Source organism: Camellia sinensis, chromosome 15, assembly GCF_055761805.1.
Source record: "Camellia sinensis isolate YWXY chromosome 15, ASM5576180v1, whole genome shotgun sequence".
Taxonomy (NCBI): Eukaryota; Viridiplantae; Streptophyta; class Magnoliopsida; order Ericales; family Theaceae; genus Camellia; species Camellia sinensis.
The window spans coordinates 51,536,663-51,556,065 of NC_138975.1; the positions used below are offsets into that span (position 1 = coordinate 51,536,663).

The following is a 19,403-nucleotide window of genomic DNA, read 5'->3' on the forward strand; positions in this document are numbered from 1 at the left end:
AACATGACTCTACCCAATACTGCACATTCCATCAGCAGTATGGTCATCATACTTATCGTTGCTTCTGCCTTCACTATGAAATTCAAGACTTGATTGACAATAAGGTCATCACCCCACCTGAAAATCCCAAAGCTATCTATAACCCTCTCCCTGACCGCAGTAGATTTCCATCTCGTAACATAAATCCCACCCACAGCTTGCCAACAACCAACCATTACCCTAGCCAACGCATCATACCCACCAATGAGCCCAAACCAGTTGTGTTCATTTCTAAATCTTCTGATTCCAATATGAGCAAAAAGAATGAAATCTTGGAAGAGAATGAAAGTTTACTCGATCTTGGTGAGTCCAAGCTTGATGAAGCAGTGGGCTCTCTACAGATGCCAGCACTAATGTTTGGAATGAGGAACCTCAGTCTCAGCTAGGGGAATTGTCGAAAGCATTCAGAAAGGACCTTCTGAACTGGAGGCATGGTGTGAAAGCAATTGTTTTGTGAGATTCAATCTATGAGACCCCATTTGAAATTCAATAATCAATCCTTCTGGGTGTGGATGCGTATTATTGAATTGAATGCAGGTCTAGACTTTCCCGTGGGCAACTTGAAGTGATTTTTGAAATTTTGCTGATGGACTTGGAGAAGGAAAATCCCTTTTGTCTTTGAAATGCTTATTTTGTTTTGAGTTGTGTCCTGCAAATAGTTGTTGTGAGTTTTATTTTCTTTATCTTTTCTTGCGTTGTTGCGTAAGTTGAGTCTTTTCCTTTGAGTCGCTCTCATGTACCCTCAAGTCTTCATCTTTATAAAAAGTGGGAATCAAGTTTCTGATCATTTTATTGTGCCTATAGTGATGCATGTGTGACCTTTTAAAAATAGAAAAAGGCTTTGAATTTATTTTTTGAATGAGATTCTGTTAATAATCTCAAGTGTTGAGAAGGATCCCCCGAATGGTTTGAGTGAATTGTGACTTATCGGCTTCAAGTCGTTCATGATTTCAAAATCTTTAATTTGTTTCTTCTGCAAAACTTGCAAAGATAAGGTCAGAATTGTGTGTGGTATTTTACATTGTCCTGGAGATTCTCTTCGCCGTTAGGGGATCATTTTGGCAAGCACAAGGTGGCTTTCAAACCTACAAGTACAAGGCAGATTTCAGACCTCACAAATCATAGAATTTTTTCCCTAGTGTTTTCATTATTTCAAAGAGAAAATATGTAGGCACCCCATTTTTGACCGCCCTTATGACTTGGGCACCATCATTTCCACACCTAATGGTAAATGTATATGCTTGTCAAGTGCTCGAAAGTCCTCAGCAGATTGCCACAACTCTGAACCTCAAAACCCTGCAAACCTTGTGCCTTGTTTTTGCACCAAAACCCTAGACTTTCAAACCTGAAAAACTTGGGACCTGTAGGCCCATTTTTGTGGGATGCCGGCCAAGTGTGTGGCCTAAAGGCTAGAATTTGTGGCTACTAGCTACAAGTGTATTTTGTAGATATTTTATGCTTGTTGTGCCACCTGTTTGCACAGATGCTTGCATCAGCTCCCACGTGTATGGATGGATGTTTCTGAGGGAGTGGCCTATTTTTCTATAAATATGGGACCTCCCCTTCCATTTTTGAGGGTTAGAAAAATTAATTTTCTCTCTCTCTCTTGAAATTTCTTGAGCTTTTGCCTATGCACCCTTAACCAAACTTTACCATCTTTGAGCTGTGGTACTTTTTTGCCTATCTTGAGCTTTTGAGGTTGTGTATGTATTGAATTATTTCTTAAAAGTGTTCTTCTCTTCAAGAGGCATAAGGCTTTGCTTATTTCATTGCTTTCGTTGTTTCTTTTCTTACTGTTTTTCTACTATTTTTGGGCTGTATAAACTCTAGATTTTTGGGTTGAAACTTGTGGTGAAAGGCCTTAAAGGGTGGAGGAGTGGTTCACCTTTCTTTCTACCTTGCTTCTTTAACCTTTACCTTTGTGTTTCCCACCTTTACAATATCTTTTTTTTGAGCTTTTAAATATTGAAGTTCAGAGTTATTTCAGTGGCTGAAAACATATTTTGAAGTCCAAAATTGAAGGGGTTAACCTCCCCTTCTTGTGTCTTGTTTACTAGCTTACATAGCTCCATGTTGTAGCTTATTATTCTAGCCATTTTTGTTTTAATTCCAACATGTTTTCGGACTTATTTAGCACTGTTTTAGGACGGTTTTTAGTGGTTCATTGCATTTGAGTTTTGTATTACATGCTTGTAGTGTAATTGTCCTCATAGGCTTGGTGGTTTAGGCTTTAGCCTCCAACCTATTTGAGTTGATAACATTTGTTTCTTGCTTTTCTTACTTGTGATCACCTCTAATCACTTCTGCAACCTCCCTCCTTTCTTGGCTTTTTCTTTACTTTGAAAGTTGGTTCAAACTAGTTGCTTGTTTAAAGCATGAGATTGAGGTCTTATGCGTAATATTGTAATCCCTTCGGGGGTTCATTACCAATGGCATGACACTTTTCTAATGTCTAAAACAACTCTAGGTTTGATGCTTATTACCATTAGAGGACTTAAAGCTCACCTTTGGACTTAATGAATTAAAGAATGGAAAGGTAATTAAAATGGAATAAGAAAACTTAGACCAAAATGGTGCAAGATAATAATTTGGTTTGGGTTCAATCGGACGTTAATTGAACCATTGAGTCTTGAGTCGTTTTATACTCATGAGTGATGAAAATGGTTCAAGGGTCATTGTCAACCATTTCCCTTGATCATTCATGATAGGGAAGAGGTTTGAGAGTCTTTATTTGTTGCATTTATTGAACTTGCATATTTTGGTTCATAAGCCATCACGCAATGAAATTACATCCATTGATGGTTTGTGAATCAAATTTACCACTTTGAGCTGTTTGATGATAAGGAGGGATAAGTTGTGCAAACAAACCCTTAAGAATACCCTATGCTTGCTTTGTTTTCTCTCTATTGCAACGGAAAAAACCAGTCATCAGTGGCCGACAGGCCACCACTTCTAGCCTACTGTCCACCTTTGCAAAATCCAGCAGTGTACTTTTTCTAGAAAAATAGAGTTGGTTTTGAGGTGAAAAATAGTGCAAGTGTTTTACTGTGCAACAGAGGCATCTGACAGCAGAACAATGGCCTTTGATTTGTAATTAATTAAATAGTTAGTTCAATTAGTTAGTTAATTTGTTGTAATAATTAATTAGCTAGTTTAGTTGATTATTTAATTTGGTTTGTAATTCGTAGTACGTAGCTTAGCTAGTTAGTTTATTCGGATCCTCTTGCGTGAGGGTGCAAATGTTGTAATAACGTGTATGTCTTCCAACCCCACGTCTTTCTTCCTTTTATTTACCTGTTTATGATGGTTAGTTTAGAAGCATCATGTTTCATTTAGCATCTCTTATGTTTGCATCCACTTGTATTACATGCATTAAGGCTCGACGCATCATTCTAACTTGCATTGTTATTACTTACACCTCTTTGAATACGTGCTTAGACCACATGCTACCAAATTGATTAATATGCCATATTAATAGCCAAGCCTATTAATTACATCTTGTATGTGTTGCATTAGTCATGTTGCATTAGTTAGAGCATGCATTTTTCTAACTCTTTTCTTTTGGCTTGCCTTGGAGTACTAGGTGAGCTTTTATTTGTTTTAGCATATTGCATTGTATGCTGCTGTTGCCATGACTAGCATGCTTGCCATGAGGCTAATTGCTTAAGTGATATACCTGCTTGAATGCCTGTGATGAAGGCTAATTGCTTGAATTGGAAGAATTTGAGTAATGTACATAGGGCTGTACAAAAATCCAAACCATCTGACGAAATCGACCCATTCGAACCGAAAAATCAACCCACGAACGGTTTTTCCATAACCAACGGTCGGTGGCGGGTGCTTTTAGTGAAAAAATCAATTTTCTCAGACGGGCCACGGTTTCATGCACGTGATAACTGAAAAACCGATCTGACCGGTATTTATTATATTATATAATTTTACTCGTGTACGTGTGCTATTGGCTTTTCATATTGTGTTTTATCTCTAAACATTATAACCTGACAAAGTGATAATGACTTTTAACACTTGATTGTAATAGACTAAGTCTAGGGAGTAGGTTACAAGTGATGGGATTCTTAGAAGTTGTGCCTGACATTGATGTCCTTTTCTCTCCCCTCTTTCTCTTTGTGTCTCTTTCTTTCACGTGTTTTCTGACTTTCTCTCTCTCTCTCTCTCTCTCTTTTTATTTTTTATTTTTATTTTCCTCCCTCACACGCCTCTTCAACTCTCTCACTCTCACTTACATGCATTCACCCCTCTCTCTCTTCTCTCCTTTGTCTCTCACACCTGCTTCGCTCTCCCTATTTTTCTGTATTTGCCTCACGCCTCTTCAGCTTTTTCTCACACTCTTTCTCTCTCCCTCTTCCCCGAAAATCCTTCATCTACTTCCATTGTACCGATTTCTAGAACCTATCTGTGACCGTGCCTTGATGATGAAGATCCAAACCATAAACTGCGTTATTCCTAGTAAATTGATGTTGAACAGGGGCCCTGAACACTCAAAATCACTCAGCAAAATAGATGAACACTCGTTGATTGTTGGTAAGTGTTAATTTCTTATTCCCTTTGTTGTTTTGTCATTTGTTTCTCTCTCAGGAATCATTCCCTAATACATTATTTATTTTTTAATGTTATGTGTTATCTTCTTCTCTAATTGACATTGAAACCCCTTTCTCTTTTGCTATTTTTTTTGTTTACGATTTTCGGTGACCCATGCAACTCAACCAAGACCGACTGCCAAACCAAATGTCACTTACGATCGATTTCAAACAACATATCGGTCGAAAGGAGTTGATTATATCTTCAACTCATCATAGTCGGGTCGGTTAACGGATTGATAGGAAAACCGATCCGATCCGACCCATGAACAGCCCTAAATGTACATATGCGATCACTTTTTTTCAAGTGGTACATATTCAAAACAATTTCAAAAACAAAACATGAGATCAAGTGTTCCAATTCTTGCAAAAATTAGTCTATACTTGTGTGCGCGTCACATAGTAACATAGCTAATAATCAGAACAAGAACATATAATGTAAATAAGAATCATATCATGATTAGTAGAGGCCAATCTTTAATTGGGCGAGGGGGTGGCTTAAGTCATGATCTTCCCCTCTCGTACCTAAGTTCCCGAGCCGAGACAACTTTGGTGATAACGAACTAATGGCCTTTGGCACGATTCTTAGGTTTCCTAAATTTCCCAAAAATATTTAGGTGGCGACTTTGAAATCTAGCAAAGCAGTCCATTTTTTGCATTTTATTCAAAACATCATTATTTCAAAAAGAATTGCCGGATTTGGACTCTTTTTGTGTTTTCATTGTTTCATATTGCACTTGTGAAATTAGATTCTGAACCACAGGTAGAGTTCGAACTGTAGGGCTTCTCGTCTTCCGAAAGGAGTGCGAAAAGTCGAGCTACAAAAGGATAAAAGAAACCAAAATGAAAAAGAAAAAGAAGAAAAAAGAGAAAGAAAAAAGAAGAAAAGAAGAAAAAGAAGAAAAGAAGAAAAGAAAAGGAAGAAAGAAAAAAAGACAAGAAAGAAGTCAACCATCAACCCAGGGGCATCTATTGAAATGGAATCCAATCAATTGTGAGGAAGGGAACTTCTGTCTGAATTCGGGGAAGCTAATGCAAGAAGGTGCCATATTGCGAGAAGAACCAACTCTAAAAATGGAGCAAAAGAAAGGGAGAATGCATGCATAAAAGAATGGAGAACCAAGCTCAAATCAAGGTGAAGCTAGTTCTTGTGTTAGGGCAAGGATGACTATTGATCAAATTCACCACAAGTGTTGTAACACTGTCCTTGAGAGGCTTGTTAGGCCAAAAACCCGAAAAGGGCGACCTAGGCAAAAGTTAGAGCATGAAAAATGAGAAATCAATATATATATATATAGCTCACAAGGTTGAAAACCCCGAAAGAGGCAACTTTGGCAAAAGTTGGAGCGCAAAAGAAGAGTGTCAATACCCAAGTGAACCTTAGCCATGAACTACATTGACCTGATTTCCATTCTTGGGATACATAGGCAACTTTATCCTGAAGTTTGGTCTCAACCATATCTATCTCATTCATCTCAACCTAATCATCATCTTGCTTAATTCACATCATCAGATTCTCATCAATCCATGAGCTACACCGACTGTTGTGCATATCATATACTTGCGTTGGGTAAAAAAGAACTAGCTTGAATCAACAAGTGGAGCAATTTTCAATACTCAAACTTATCAGTAGAATCTCTAACTTGAACAAAAAAGTGAATCAAAACTCGGGTCTTGCGAAATTGAGTTCTAAAGGGAGCATGAGTAATACTAGGGGCACTATGAATGATCAGTTACCTTGCGTTTTTCTTCTTTTGGGTCAGTTGTGAATTCAGTTGTGTTGTGCTTGGTATTTGTTTTAGTCTACGCTCTTATCGAGTCACCTTGAGACACCATAGAGTGTCAGTCACTCAAAGTTCAACAGAGTGGCATGGTCAAAATTCCAAACACAAATGTTCGCAAACAAGTCCATGTATCGAATTCATAAACAAACTAAGAGTGCCCATACAAGGGGTATTGCATTCATGATCATTGCAAAGTGTATGTGAGGAATCTGTCACTGCTTCAGAGGGGACTGGAGTAAGTTCTCAACATGCTAGAACAAAAGAGAAGCATGAATTTGATTAGTTGGAAAATGTTCCAGGATCTGATGATCCCTATTACATATGCCTGCATAATATTGAAAACAGTGGCCAGTGGCTAGACACTAGGGGCAATTTTTAGTACATCTGATTGGGCCATCCAACGAACAAGGGGCATGAACCCAACCAGTGGCCAATGACTGGACACTAGGGGCAATTTTCAGTGCATTTGATTGGGTTATCAATTGAACAAGGGGCATGAACCCAACCTTTCTCTCAATTTGCTTAGAGCCATTTGTCAGGCACTTTTCCTCGAATTAGGGTGGGCTCACCCCCATGATAATTCTGATGTGATTTAGCTTTTGAAAGTTGTCTCCAACCATGTCAAAACTCTCTTGGGATTGCCGTCTTCCCTCTGATTGATACATGTGCTTTGGATTATGCCTACATGCTTATACACTCTGGTTTATTTGAACTACGTGTTTAGTTGCTCTTACACTTGACTTTGTTCTGTACTTAATAGAGTTTTGTTGAGTTATCTTCCATAGTGTTTTTTAATTACATTTCAATGAGTTGTGGCAAGTTTCCCTACACTCATTTCATACAGTACATGATGCACTACTTTATGTACTGCTCATTTCCCTCTGCATACCATTCATCTTGTTTCACACTATTTTGTGCACCCTGTATCGCACTGTCTTGTGCACTTGTATCGCACTATCTTGTGCATTTCACCTTGTATCGCACTATTTTGTGCACCCTGTATCGTACTATCTTGTGCACTATGTATCGCACTATCTTGTGCATTCTACCCTGTATCGCACTGTCTTGTGCACTTGCATCGCACTATCTTGTGCATTTCACCTTGTATCGCACTATATTGTGCAAACTTGCATCACACTATTTTGTGCACTTAACTTACATCGCACCTTCCACAATACTGTCTTGTGCATTCACTTTCCTCGCACTGTCTGGTGCACCTGCATCGCACTATCTTGTGCACTTGCATCGCACTATCTTGTGCACTTGCATCATACTATCTTGTGCACCCCGTATTGCACTGTCTTGTGCATTCACATCTATTTTGTACATTGCACTCACATCACACTGTCTTGTGCACCCCTACATCGCACTATCTTGTGCAACCTCACTCGTACTATCTTGTGCACCTGCATTGTGGTATCTTGAGCATTCATCCATATCGCACTGTCTTGTGCAAACTTGCATCACACTGTTTCGTGCATTCACCCTGCATCGCACTGTTTTGTGCATCCATCTTTGTATTGCACTATTTTGTACACCTTGCATCGCACTGTCTTCTGCACTCATATAGCACTGTTTTATGCATTCATTCACCCTCACCTGCACTGTCTTGTGCACTCACTGGGTCTAGGAGACCTTAAATCCTCTAAAGGTGCAATTTCTTTGGTGTGTGTCGTGCCTGAACGACTTCCGGTGGTTTGGTATAGCCACCTGACTGTGCTTGTAGTGAATTCCTAGGAGATCAATTGAGACGGTGGAAACTAGAGTTCGAATGGATGCAGCCTAGAACGAAAAGGTTTGGGATTTTCAAGACTAAAGTTTGGTTTAAATACCCAGGGGTGTATCCTCGGCTTGAAATTTGTATGGCAACCCCATAGGTTGAGGTAGCTTGTATGCGTCTTAATTCTGGATACTGAACCAACCTAGTCCGTCACCCTGTTGAAGAATAGGGAAAGTTGCGAACATAGCCAGGGAGAAAAGTAGTACCCATAATTTGGAAGTGCAAGATAAAGGAAGAAGTCTTAAAACTGAGAAGAAACAAAAAATCCCCAGCAGCCTAAGGTGAGTCATCGCCGATTGCCCCTGTAAAGGTACTTTCACTTCCTAGCTACTATATCGCATTTTATTATTTATTACTTCTATTACATTGCATATAGCATCTATCGCATTACATCATGCACCCTTTCCATGTTAAGCTTAGTTTAGCATGTGCTCATACATTTCCTTCATTGAAACATGGTTCTATCATGTATAAGTACCCACGATGTGCTGAGGCCAGTATCGAGGGTGTCAACACCTTTTTTGTGTTAGATGTGGTTTGTTTTGTGGGCAAGCTTTTTCTAGGTAAGATGTGGTTCGGCATACGCCTTATTCGCGATATCCATTGCATCATACTTTGTCTTGTTCCATTCAGCATTTAGGATCATTATCTTTTCCCAGCAGATCATTCCTCACTTATATCATACTACCCAATTATTCGTACTCTTTCTCTTTCTGTGAAAAACATAGTCTTGCAGGTGCTCGCACCCCTTTCATGTTAAAACACGGTTCTATTATGTGTAAGCATCCATGCTGTGCTGAGGGCAATATTGAGGATGCAGGCACTTAGCCTATGTTAGGCGTCGTTTGGCTGTGCCCACTTCTTTTCTATATAAAACGTAGTTTGATTTTTGCATCTCCATCCCTTTATGGTATTTGTGTGGTAAGCACTGCTTGTGGTTTGATTATTTTGTATTATTGCATTGCATTATGTATCGTTTTGCATCCTACCCCTGAACTACGCTGGTTTGATTCCTTGCAGTGGGATACGTAGGCAACCATTGGGTTTAACCAATTGCATTTACATTTTGTTTGTTTGCCCAAGTCTTACGGCCTTGTCAAAATGGGTCGTCTTTGAGCTTTGACATTTACTCATGTCATTCTATGACTTCAAGTTTTGTCAAAAAGGGACAACTATAAACACCCATTTTGGACCGCCCTTACGACTTGGGCACCACGCTTGCACACCCAATGATGAATTTGTATATGCATGTCAAGTGCTCGAAGTCCTCAGCAGAATGCCACAACTTTGAGCCTTCAAACCCAACATACTTTGTGCCTTGTTTTGGACCAAAACCACAATTTTAGAACAAAACCACAGTTTTTCAAGCCTAAAAAATTTGGGACCTGCTAGCCCCCTTTTATGGGTTGCTGACCACTTGTGTGGCCTGCCGGCCAACATTAGTGGCCTACCGACCACAAGTGTGTTTTGGCAGATATTTATGCCAGTTGTGCCAGCTGTTCCCACAGGTTCATGCATCTGCCCACACGTGTATATGTGGATGTTTCTGAGGGAGTTGCATGTCTTTCTATAAACAAAAGACCTCCCTTTCCATTTTTGAGGGTCAAAAAATTTGAGAGAAAAATATTTTCTCTCTCTACAATTCTCTCTCTCTCTCTCTCTCTCTCTCTCTCTCTCTTGTAAATTCTGGAACCTTTGCCTATACACTCTAAACCAAACCTTGTGGTCTTTGAGCTGAGATACTTTTGAGCTTACTTTAAGCTCTTGAGGGTGTGTAAGTGTAATAACCCGACCCTCATATCTATTGCTGGTATATTTTCAGTCCCACGTTCTATGCATTTAAATGTTTATTGTGAAATTTTGTGAGGAATTAAGTTTAAGTACATGGGTCCTGTGATTTGGAATCGATATCTGTCTGGTAAGAAAGTTATCTGTCACCATTAGAATGTTTGACTCATAAATTGAGGGTTCTAGAGGCTTGATAATCCGAAATTGATTTTACATTTGAAATCAGCATAATTTTTAAGTAATAATAGCCACTTCCGTAGAAATTTGATTTGGAATAATTAAATCGATTGAATTTTGTCCTCATTCACTTATATATATATATATATATGGTTCCCTAGACTTTTGACATAGAATCAAGGAACCCAATATCCTGAGAAGGTTAGGAAGAGAATTAGGGAAAGGAGGAGAAAACCTACAAGGAAGAGATTGAAGAATTAAAAGAGAGTGTTAGAGATTATGAAGCTCAAGGTATGGGGGTTTACTTTGATTAACTTCTTTCTTGCATATGGATGAGGAGATTCTTTGTGTATTCATGCAATTAATGCTTGTGTTGGTGTGTGTGTGTGTTATGGCACCTAAAGAGTTGAATAAGTGTCTTTCATCATGTTATTGTTTATGTAAGTTGAACCGTGTAAAGAAAATTACACTTCATGTCTCCTTGGCATGCTTGAACAAAAATATATGAACATGGCCATGAAGGTATATGTTATCAATCTCATGAATTGAATTATGTTTATGAGCTGTAAGGGTTGAAGATCTAGTTTAAAGTTAGATTGGTATGTGTTGTAATCCTATTGACATAAGTTTTGAACCTATTTGGAGCCTCATAAACACTTACCAAAAAATGGGATTTTGTATGAATTTTCAAACTGTTTTTGGGCAGAATCGCCGCACGTGCGGGAGTCATGGCTGCACGTGCGGGAGCTTTGGCGGCACGTGCGGGGAAGTGGTGCAATTTTGAGTTTTGAACACTGTCTAAAAAGCACGTGCGGGGCATCACATCCGCATGTGCGGCCCAAGGTGAAAAAAAGTGGATTGCTCCATTTGACCTGTTTGACCCTCTAGGATGGTTGAAATTAATATTTGCAATTTTTAAAGTGCGTCTTAAATTACTGAAAGTTAACGAATGAAATTTGAATTTAAGAGGAATTTGAACTAATTTGTGAATTGTATGTGTGTAGGGCACACTTCGGGAGGAAGTAGCATCCCACCACAACACTGTGAGTAATAGTGCAATGGATATGCATTCATTACCGTTAATTCTTATCACTATTAATGTTTTGTTTTCCGTAAGTCACTACATTACATATATATTGGTTGGGAATTGATGTGAATGCAAACGTGAAAAGAATTTGTGCACATCTGAGTTATTTCTGGGCCGATGGCCGTTATGTTATTTCTGGGCCGATGGTCGTTCTGTTATGTCTGGGCCTAAGGCTGTTCTGAAAGTAACACAACATTGGATTAATCTTATGAACTCTGCAGTTACATATGGGTGGTTGTGTATTATGATTTAAATTGTACATTGAACTATATAAGTACCGTTATTCACTGAGCTTCGCTCACTCCGCATCTTGTCTGTTTCTGTAAGTAATCAACCCGGGAGCCAGTCTTAACTCCTGAGGCTCGTCTATCTTTTGTCAACCTCAATGTGTCCAGGCACTTAGGTGGAGCTGTCCTTTCTTTTTGTGAACTTTTGTCAAGCTTTTGTTTAAGATTGAGATGTCTATAATGTTTTATTATACGCCCAATCTTAGGGCTGGGTCTGTATATACATATGTATATAACCAATGCTCCAATGCATGTTTCTGTATATTATTTTCCTATTATAAAGTTTGTGATCCTGGCATAGTAGTGATAGCTCAATGGAGATTCTTTTCTGTTATTTTTTTATGTTTAATGCTTCCGTTCAGGCCCCGTACGTTATGTATATCAGGTTAACTGTCTGTTTCTGAATAGGTCATGCCCAAACTTTTAGGGGCAAGTTGGGGGCGTGACAAGTGGTATCAAAGCATGAGTTGCTATCTCACACACGAACCCATTGAGCTTTAGGGTCTCTAGAAAAAACTTAGGTGTAGACGTGCCCGAACGTCCCAGGAGAATCCCGTTTTGTTCATTGGGCTTATTACAGTTCAGACTCAAATGTCACGGTTCTGAATCTAATCTCGCAAAGTGCAATGCAAGACCGATAAATCACCAAAGAGTCCAAATCTGACAAATTGTTTTGAAAATTTGATTTTTAGAAAGAAGTGCCAAACATGGACTGCTTTGCCAGATACAGAGTCGCCACCTAAATATTTTATTTTAGGGGGGATTTAGGAAATCTTGACTCGCACCTGAGGCCACGTGTCCGTCATCACCAAACTTGCCTCGGCTCGGGAACTTGGGTACGATTGGGGAAGGTCATGCAATGAGCAACCCCACTCGCCCGATCAAAGATCGACCACTACTAAACATGATATCTTGTTTTTGAAAACACATGTACTCTTATTCCGGTTTATTAGCCTAGAATTGCTATGTGATGCGCACAACATACAAGTATAGACTGGATCACCTAAGTTGGAACAAAACATCTCATGTTTGTTTTTGAAAGCGGTTTGCTACTCGCAAGAAGGCTAAAATGCGGATTTTGCCACCCTCAAGTGGGCTTAGAAACACATGGTGATTTGCCACTCTCAAGTGGGCTTAAAACTCGCAATCGATGAATTGTTCCAATTTAAATAATCCAACGTTCACCCACAGGCATTCAGGCAGGTATATCACATAAGCAGTTAGCCTCATGGCGAGCATGCTATCATGGCAGTCACTCACACACATGCAAGGATGCTAAAGCATAAACACTCACCGAGTACTCTAAGCCAAAACAGAAACTAGTTAGTAATCAATGTATGATCCTAGTTCACGTTAAGATAGCTAATGCAACACCTGCAAAATGCAACTAAAATAGGCTCGACTTGTTCTCAAATGGCGTATGAGATGCTACAGATAACATGCATTCAACTCGGAATTAAAATACAATGCAGTTAGTATGATGCGCCGAGCCCGGTGTATGCAAGGCAGATGAATGGATGCAAACATGCGAGCATAAGGATGCTAATTGAAACATGCCCTAAAACTAACCATCGTAAGCTGGTAAATAAAAGGGAGAAAGAAATGGGGGTTGGAAGACATGCATCACACACACGCACACTTATCTACAACAGTTGTGCCCTCTCAACGAAGGGTCTGAATAAATAATACAAAAACCACCTAGGTAATCTAAGCTAATCTAATTAAACTAGTTATTACACAACCACAATGAATAACAAATTATAGCTAATTATTACATAACTCTAACTAATTAACAAATTAGCTAAGTAAGCAATTAAACTATCATGCAAACTACATGAAACGGACCGCCTCAGCTTTGCCTTGGATGATGAAGGATGCATGCATGCTTGAATTGCCTTGTTCAGAAATCCCTCGCGATGCCCCGACTTGCCTTTGTTTACAATTAACCTCAGAACACTGCACAAGGCTCCAGAAGGCTGAAACTCCACCCTGGGAATCTGTGGGAAGGCTGCCGACCAGCTATTGGCCTTGGAGGCCACCTGCCGACCACCTTTTGTGGGAGAAAGAAAAAGGGGTGGTCGGCCTGCCAGAAAAGCTGGTCGGCCGACCAGTTTCTGCCTCTGGTTTCTGGTTTTCTGTAACAAGGAGTAAGAGAAAGGCATGGCAAGGTATTTTCAACATATGTGTACACGACCACTCTCCCCATCATTGTATAAGCTCAAGGGAGTGTAGGTCTCGATCCTCGGGCGACCAATCACGCATCTCGATGCATGATGGCTGAGGAATCAAATTGCATAACTTTAATATAGAATGAATGCACATATGAACACATAAATGCCTAAACTCCATCATGTGTAGTCAAGAGTGTCGGTGACCGGGAATCGAGGCACGTTTCATCACTTCGAGTATGAAACGTCCCTCGTTTCCCGTGTTTGGGCTAACTCCTATCCCGAACACAATGCAACAAACAATGGCATGCACAATGCGACTTTAAGTATGCAACCTAAATGCTATGCAACTAAGTGATACAAACATACAAAGGATGACATGCAAACACGCAACTAGCATACACAATGCTATGAACTAACAATGGCATATTCAATGCATGTGGTACTTAGCATACACAATGCACCTAAGAACTAACATACACAATGAGATGAACAAGGCATGCACAATGCAATGATCAATCATGCGACAATTGGGCATACTCAATACTATGGAATACAATGGCCTACTCAATGCAAAAATGGACTTAAACCAAAATGACTGGGCCTCAGCCACACCCAAATCAGTGGCCATAGATAAAGAAAACAAAGCTCTAAAACTCATGCCAGCACGCACAATACAATGGCCCCGAGCCTAAGGCACAAAAACACAACTTTGCACATGCATTGAAAGGATTAAACATGGAGTACAATGGCATATATTCCAGCTCTGAAATGGCGTACAACATGACTCCAAAATGACTCTGAATCATGTAAACAACTCACACAACGCATGTTGAATGGCTCAAGCATTGAAACTAGTGAAGTGCATTACACTATAGGCATGCAAAGCGATGCTCAAATGATGAAATCAACCCCAAAAAGACCCTATGCAGGCCCAAAACAATAGTAAAATGGGTTGGGATGATGGCTTGAAAGGCACAAAAGTGAAGCTCATGCAATGGCTCGCAAATAGGGCATAAATGCACAACTCTAAAGAGCACTTAAAGCATGAAAAATATGGAAGTGTAGCACCCCTATAAGATCTAAAATATCATCCCAATGATGCCAAAAGCATGTAAATAGCTCAAGTTAAGCATGCAAGGGACCTCCAAACTCAAAGCTAGTCAATGCTATTACACTACAACCATACATGGAAAGCATCATTCGACCAAGGGACCTCAAAATAGAGCTAAGGAAGCCCAAAATATGAACAAAATCAGTTTGAAGTATGGCCAAAATATGCTAGAATAGAGGTCCAAAACAACATGCATTGTGAGCTAGTGAACATGAGTTACACTACAAACATATGAAGCATGTGAAGGACTACCAAACTAAGCAAAAATAGAGTCATGGAATGCCAAATGATGGCCAAAAACCCACTGAAACAAGACCAATACATGTAAGAATGACATGTTCCTTTGATAAGCCATGAAAGGGATTACTCTACCCATGCAAGAAGAAGCAAAAGGGGACCAAACCAGTCATGGTCAGAGCCTAGGCAGGTCCTAGAAGTCACCAAAAAGTGCCTGAACTGGGCCTTCAAATGGTATAAACATATGCCCCTTTGGTAGGCCAAAAATGCTAGTAAACAAGACAACAAGAGAGAGGGTCACCCCTCTCTGAAAGCCACATTCTCAACACTGAAAATCCACTGGATTTCAGTGGTAGGAAGGCCAAGCAAAGACTAGCTCGAATGCCTTATGGCATGGCACAAAACAAGGCTAAATAGAGCGTGCAAGAGGGTAGATTACCCTCAACACCAAAAGAGCCTTAAACAAACATGAAAAACACTTGAATATGAAACTTTTTTCAGTTGACAACAAAGCTCAAATAAGCATGCAAATGAGGCTAAGAGAAGGGTCAAAACAATGCTTAAAAGGAGGGAAAATGAGTTACCCTTGAAGCTCAGCAAAACCCGCAACTTTTCTGAACCAAAACCCAACTTTTGAGACCTCTTAAAACCCTCCAGCAACTCAGTAACATTGGTGGAGGTGTATGGTTATGAGGTGGTGTGCAATAGACCAAGAACAAAGCACTTTCTAAGCCTAAAATTTAGAGACAAAGAGAGAGATATAAGCTTTGCCTTAGAGCAATTTTTCAACCTGGGATAAGGAGACGGAGGGCCTCTCTTATAGAGTTTCGAAGCCAAAGCTTCTTCAAGAAGCTAAAAACAAGGCTCAAGATCCTCCATACACGTGTGTGGAGGATCCAGTCCGTGCCTTCCAGCTGGCACAACTGGCATGCACTCAGACAGATAAAACAGGAGGAAGCTGGCCGACCAGAAGTGGTGGTCGGCCGACCAGGTCAAGTGGTCTCCCAGATAAAAACTGGTTGGCCAGGGCAAATGGTGGTCTCCACTTTGAAAGCAAGCTAGTGGTGTGGTGGGAGACCAGCAAATGTGGCCCAAAGACCAAGAAAACCAACTTCCCGACAAGAAAACCGGTTGGCGGGGAGAAAGTGGTCTCCAAGGAGAAAAGGTGGTCTCCCACCCTTGTACCACCTCCTAAACAAGGAAAACAAGGTTCAGGCCAAAAATGAACCAACACGGATGCAAAACGAGAGTTCGAGAGGCAAAGCGCGCGGCCAGGTGCCCCGAAAATTGGATGTTAAGCACCAAAAGTGGCGTACGGCCACAAAAGTGGTCTCCGGGACCACAGTGTCCCTCTAGACAGAGGAAACAAGGTGTGTTCCAAAAACCGTGCCAAACAAAGAATGTTAAGCGGTCCCGAGCCGAGGCGCGCGGCCGGCGACTCTGAAAATCGAAAAATAGTCTCCAAACAGGAACAGTGGCCTAGGACCACGAAAAGTAGTCTACGACCACTGGGAGATGGTCTACAAGACCTCTCCCTCCCTCTGGGAAGAGAAAACAAGACTTAGTCCGCAAACCGAGTCAAAGAACAAAAAATTCTGAGGCTCGGAGGGTAAGGCTCTCAGCGAAAACTCCGAAACTTCAGAACAAGCACAACATGCACCATCACCGAGCGCTCAATCGATGACGTCTGAGTCTCAAGGTTGGTCTTGCATGACATCCTGAAAGTACGTGGAAGATCGATAACAACGTTAAATGATTTTCGCTAACATTAATGATTATGAGCCATGCCTATTGTATATCTTTTGTGTATGTTGTAATTGATTGTCTTGTAGAATATGGTGAGAACAAGGACAGAGGACCTGGAAGATGCTACTTCTGCACGGTTGGATAGAATGGAAAGAATGATTATGGAAATGGTGGAAACCTTACGGCAACAACAACAGCAGCAACAACCACACCCGCCACCACCACTGGTACCTCCACGTGTAGTGCAAGATGTCCATGCTGAAGACCGAACCATTACCCTTACCAAGGAGTTTAAAAAGATGAAACTGTCGTCATTCAAAGAAGGGATAGAACCAATGAAAGCTGAGGCATGGGTGTTGGGAATAGAAAAGTTATTCGAAGTTTTTCCTTGCACCGAAGCCCAAAAAGTGCAACTGGCTGCTTTCACTCTTGAGGACGAGGCACGGAGATGGTGGATGCTTACGAGAACTATACATCCGGGATTAGCATGGGACAGATTCTTGGAGTTATTTTATGATAAGTACTTTCCCCAAAGTATACGAGACAAGAAGGTGACCGAATTTGAGACTCTTCGACTAGGGAACAAGACCGTTGCCAAATATGAAGCTCAATTTGCAGGACTAGCACAGTTTGCACCTCAAATGGTGGACATAGATTACAATAAGGCACGTAAATTTGAAGGGGGATTACGGAGCGCTATACTGGACAAGGTCAACATGTTAAAGTTACCCACTTATGTCGATGTGTTGGAGAGGGCTGTTATAGCAGAAGGAAACCTCGCTACTCTGCACCAAATTTCTGAATGGAAAGGGAAAAGACAGAATACTCAATGGTCAAAGGGCACAACTACTCTGCCAAATATGAAGCAAAATTCAGGGACCTCCATTATAACCACTTCTACTCAAGATTCAGCCCCTGTGTGTTCAGAATGTGGAAGGAGTCACCGTGGGGTTTGTCATCGACTGTCTGGAGCATTTTTCCGATGTGGGAAAACGGGCCATCTAATAAGGGATTGTCCTCAAGGAAATCGACAAAATAACAACAAAGCTGTTACAAGTTCAGTAGGGTCTGCACCAACGTCCAACACCAAGTCGATTGCAAAACCTACTAACAACAAAGACACTGCAAGGCAAGGCAGAGTATTTGCATTGGTTCCGGGGGATGTGCAGAATGCTGCGACAGTGGTGTCAGGTATATTTATGGTTCACGGTTATTTTGCTCATGTATTGTTTGATTCTGGCTCTACCCATTCTTTTGTGTCGAAATTATTTGCGCAAAATTTAGATAAATCTGAGGAACATTTTTCATATATGTTATGTGTGTCTTCACCTTTGGGAGGCTCTATGATTTGTGCTTCAATATATTTTGCTTGTGAACTCCAACTTGAGGATATCCGGGTATATGCCAATCTGTTACCTCTTGACTTGACCTATTTTAACATTATTCTGGGCATGGACTGGTTGAGTGAATATGGTGCAACTATAGACTGTCTAAACAAGCAAATCAGTTTTCACCCTCCGGGACAACCAGAATCTATTTTTCAGGGACAGGAAGTGACTTCTCCACCTTATTTGATTTCTGTAGCAAAGGCTTGTAAATTAATTCAGAAAGGGTGTCAGGGGTATTTATGCAGTATTTTGGAGGGGCAAGTGGTGAATGGGGATATTGACGTGATTCCAGTGGTCTGTGAATTTTCGGATGTTTTTCCAGAAGAATTACCAGGGCAGTTGATAGATCGTGAAATTAAGTTTATAATTGAAGTGGCGCCGGGAACTCAACATATTTCTAAGACCCCGTATAGGATGTCACCGGTTGAAATGAATGAATTAAAGATTCAGTTACAGGATTTGCTTGATAAGGGATTCATCCATCCGAGTGTATCTCCTTGGGGTGCGCCAGTTTTGTTTGTGGAAAAGAAGGACGGAGCACTTCGGCTATGTATTGATTATAGGGAACTCAACAAGGTAACAATCAAGAATAAGTACCCCTTACCACGGATCGACGATTTATTTGACCAGCTACAAGGAGCATAGGTCTTTTCTAAAATTGATCTACGGTTCGGATACCATCAATTGAAGGTCAAAGCTGATGATGCGGAGAAAGCAGCTTTTCAAACCCGGTACGGTCATTATGAATTTCTGGTTATGCCCTTTGGAGTTACTAACGCACCGGCAACATTTATGGATCTAATGAATCGTGTCTTTAAGCTTTATCTGGACGAGTTTGTGGTAGTCTTTATCGATGATATCCTTATATACTCAAAGAGTGCAGAGGCTCATGAGAATCATCTTCGTATGATCCTTCAAACACTTCGAGAAAAGTAGCTATACGCAAAACTGAAGAAACGTGAATTCTAGCTACATGAGGTAGCATTTCTGGGGCATGTAATAACAAAGGATGGAGTCTCTGTAGATACACACAAAATTGAGGCGATCATGAATTGGCCACCTCCTTCCAATGTGACCGAAGTACGTAGTTTTATAGGATTAGCCGGTTATTACAGGAGGTTTGTTCAAGATTTTTTCAAAATCGCTGTGCCGCTTACACAATTGACGCGAAAGGGAGTTGCATTTGAATGGTCAGAAGAGTGGAAATTTA

The 19,403-nt window shown here is 40.5% G+C and overlaps 1 protein-coding gene across 1 annotated transcript; it reads left to right on the forward strand.

The window, feature by feature from the left end:
• The first annotated feature begins 16,894 nt into the window (after positions 1–16,894).
• Positions 16,895–19,129, forward strand: LOC145812991 (uncharacterized). Its single transcript, XM_082908246.1, has 2 exons — positions 16,895–18,769; positions 18,884–19,129. Exons 1-2 carry the CDS (start codon positions 16,895–16,897, stop codon positions 19,127–19,129), a joined length of 2,121 nt encoding a protein of 706 aa, XP_082764372.1.
• The last annotated feature ends 274 nt before the right edge of the window (positions 19,130–19,403 follow it).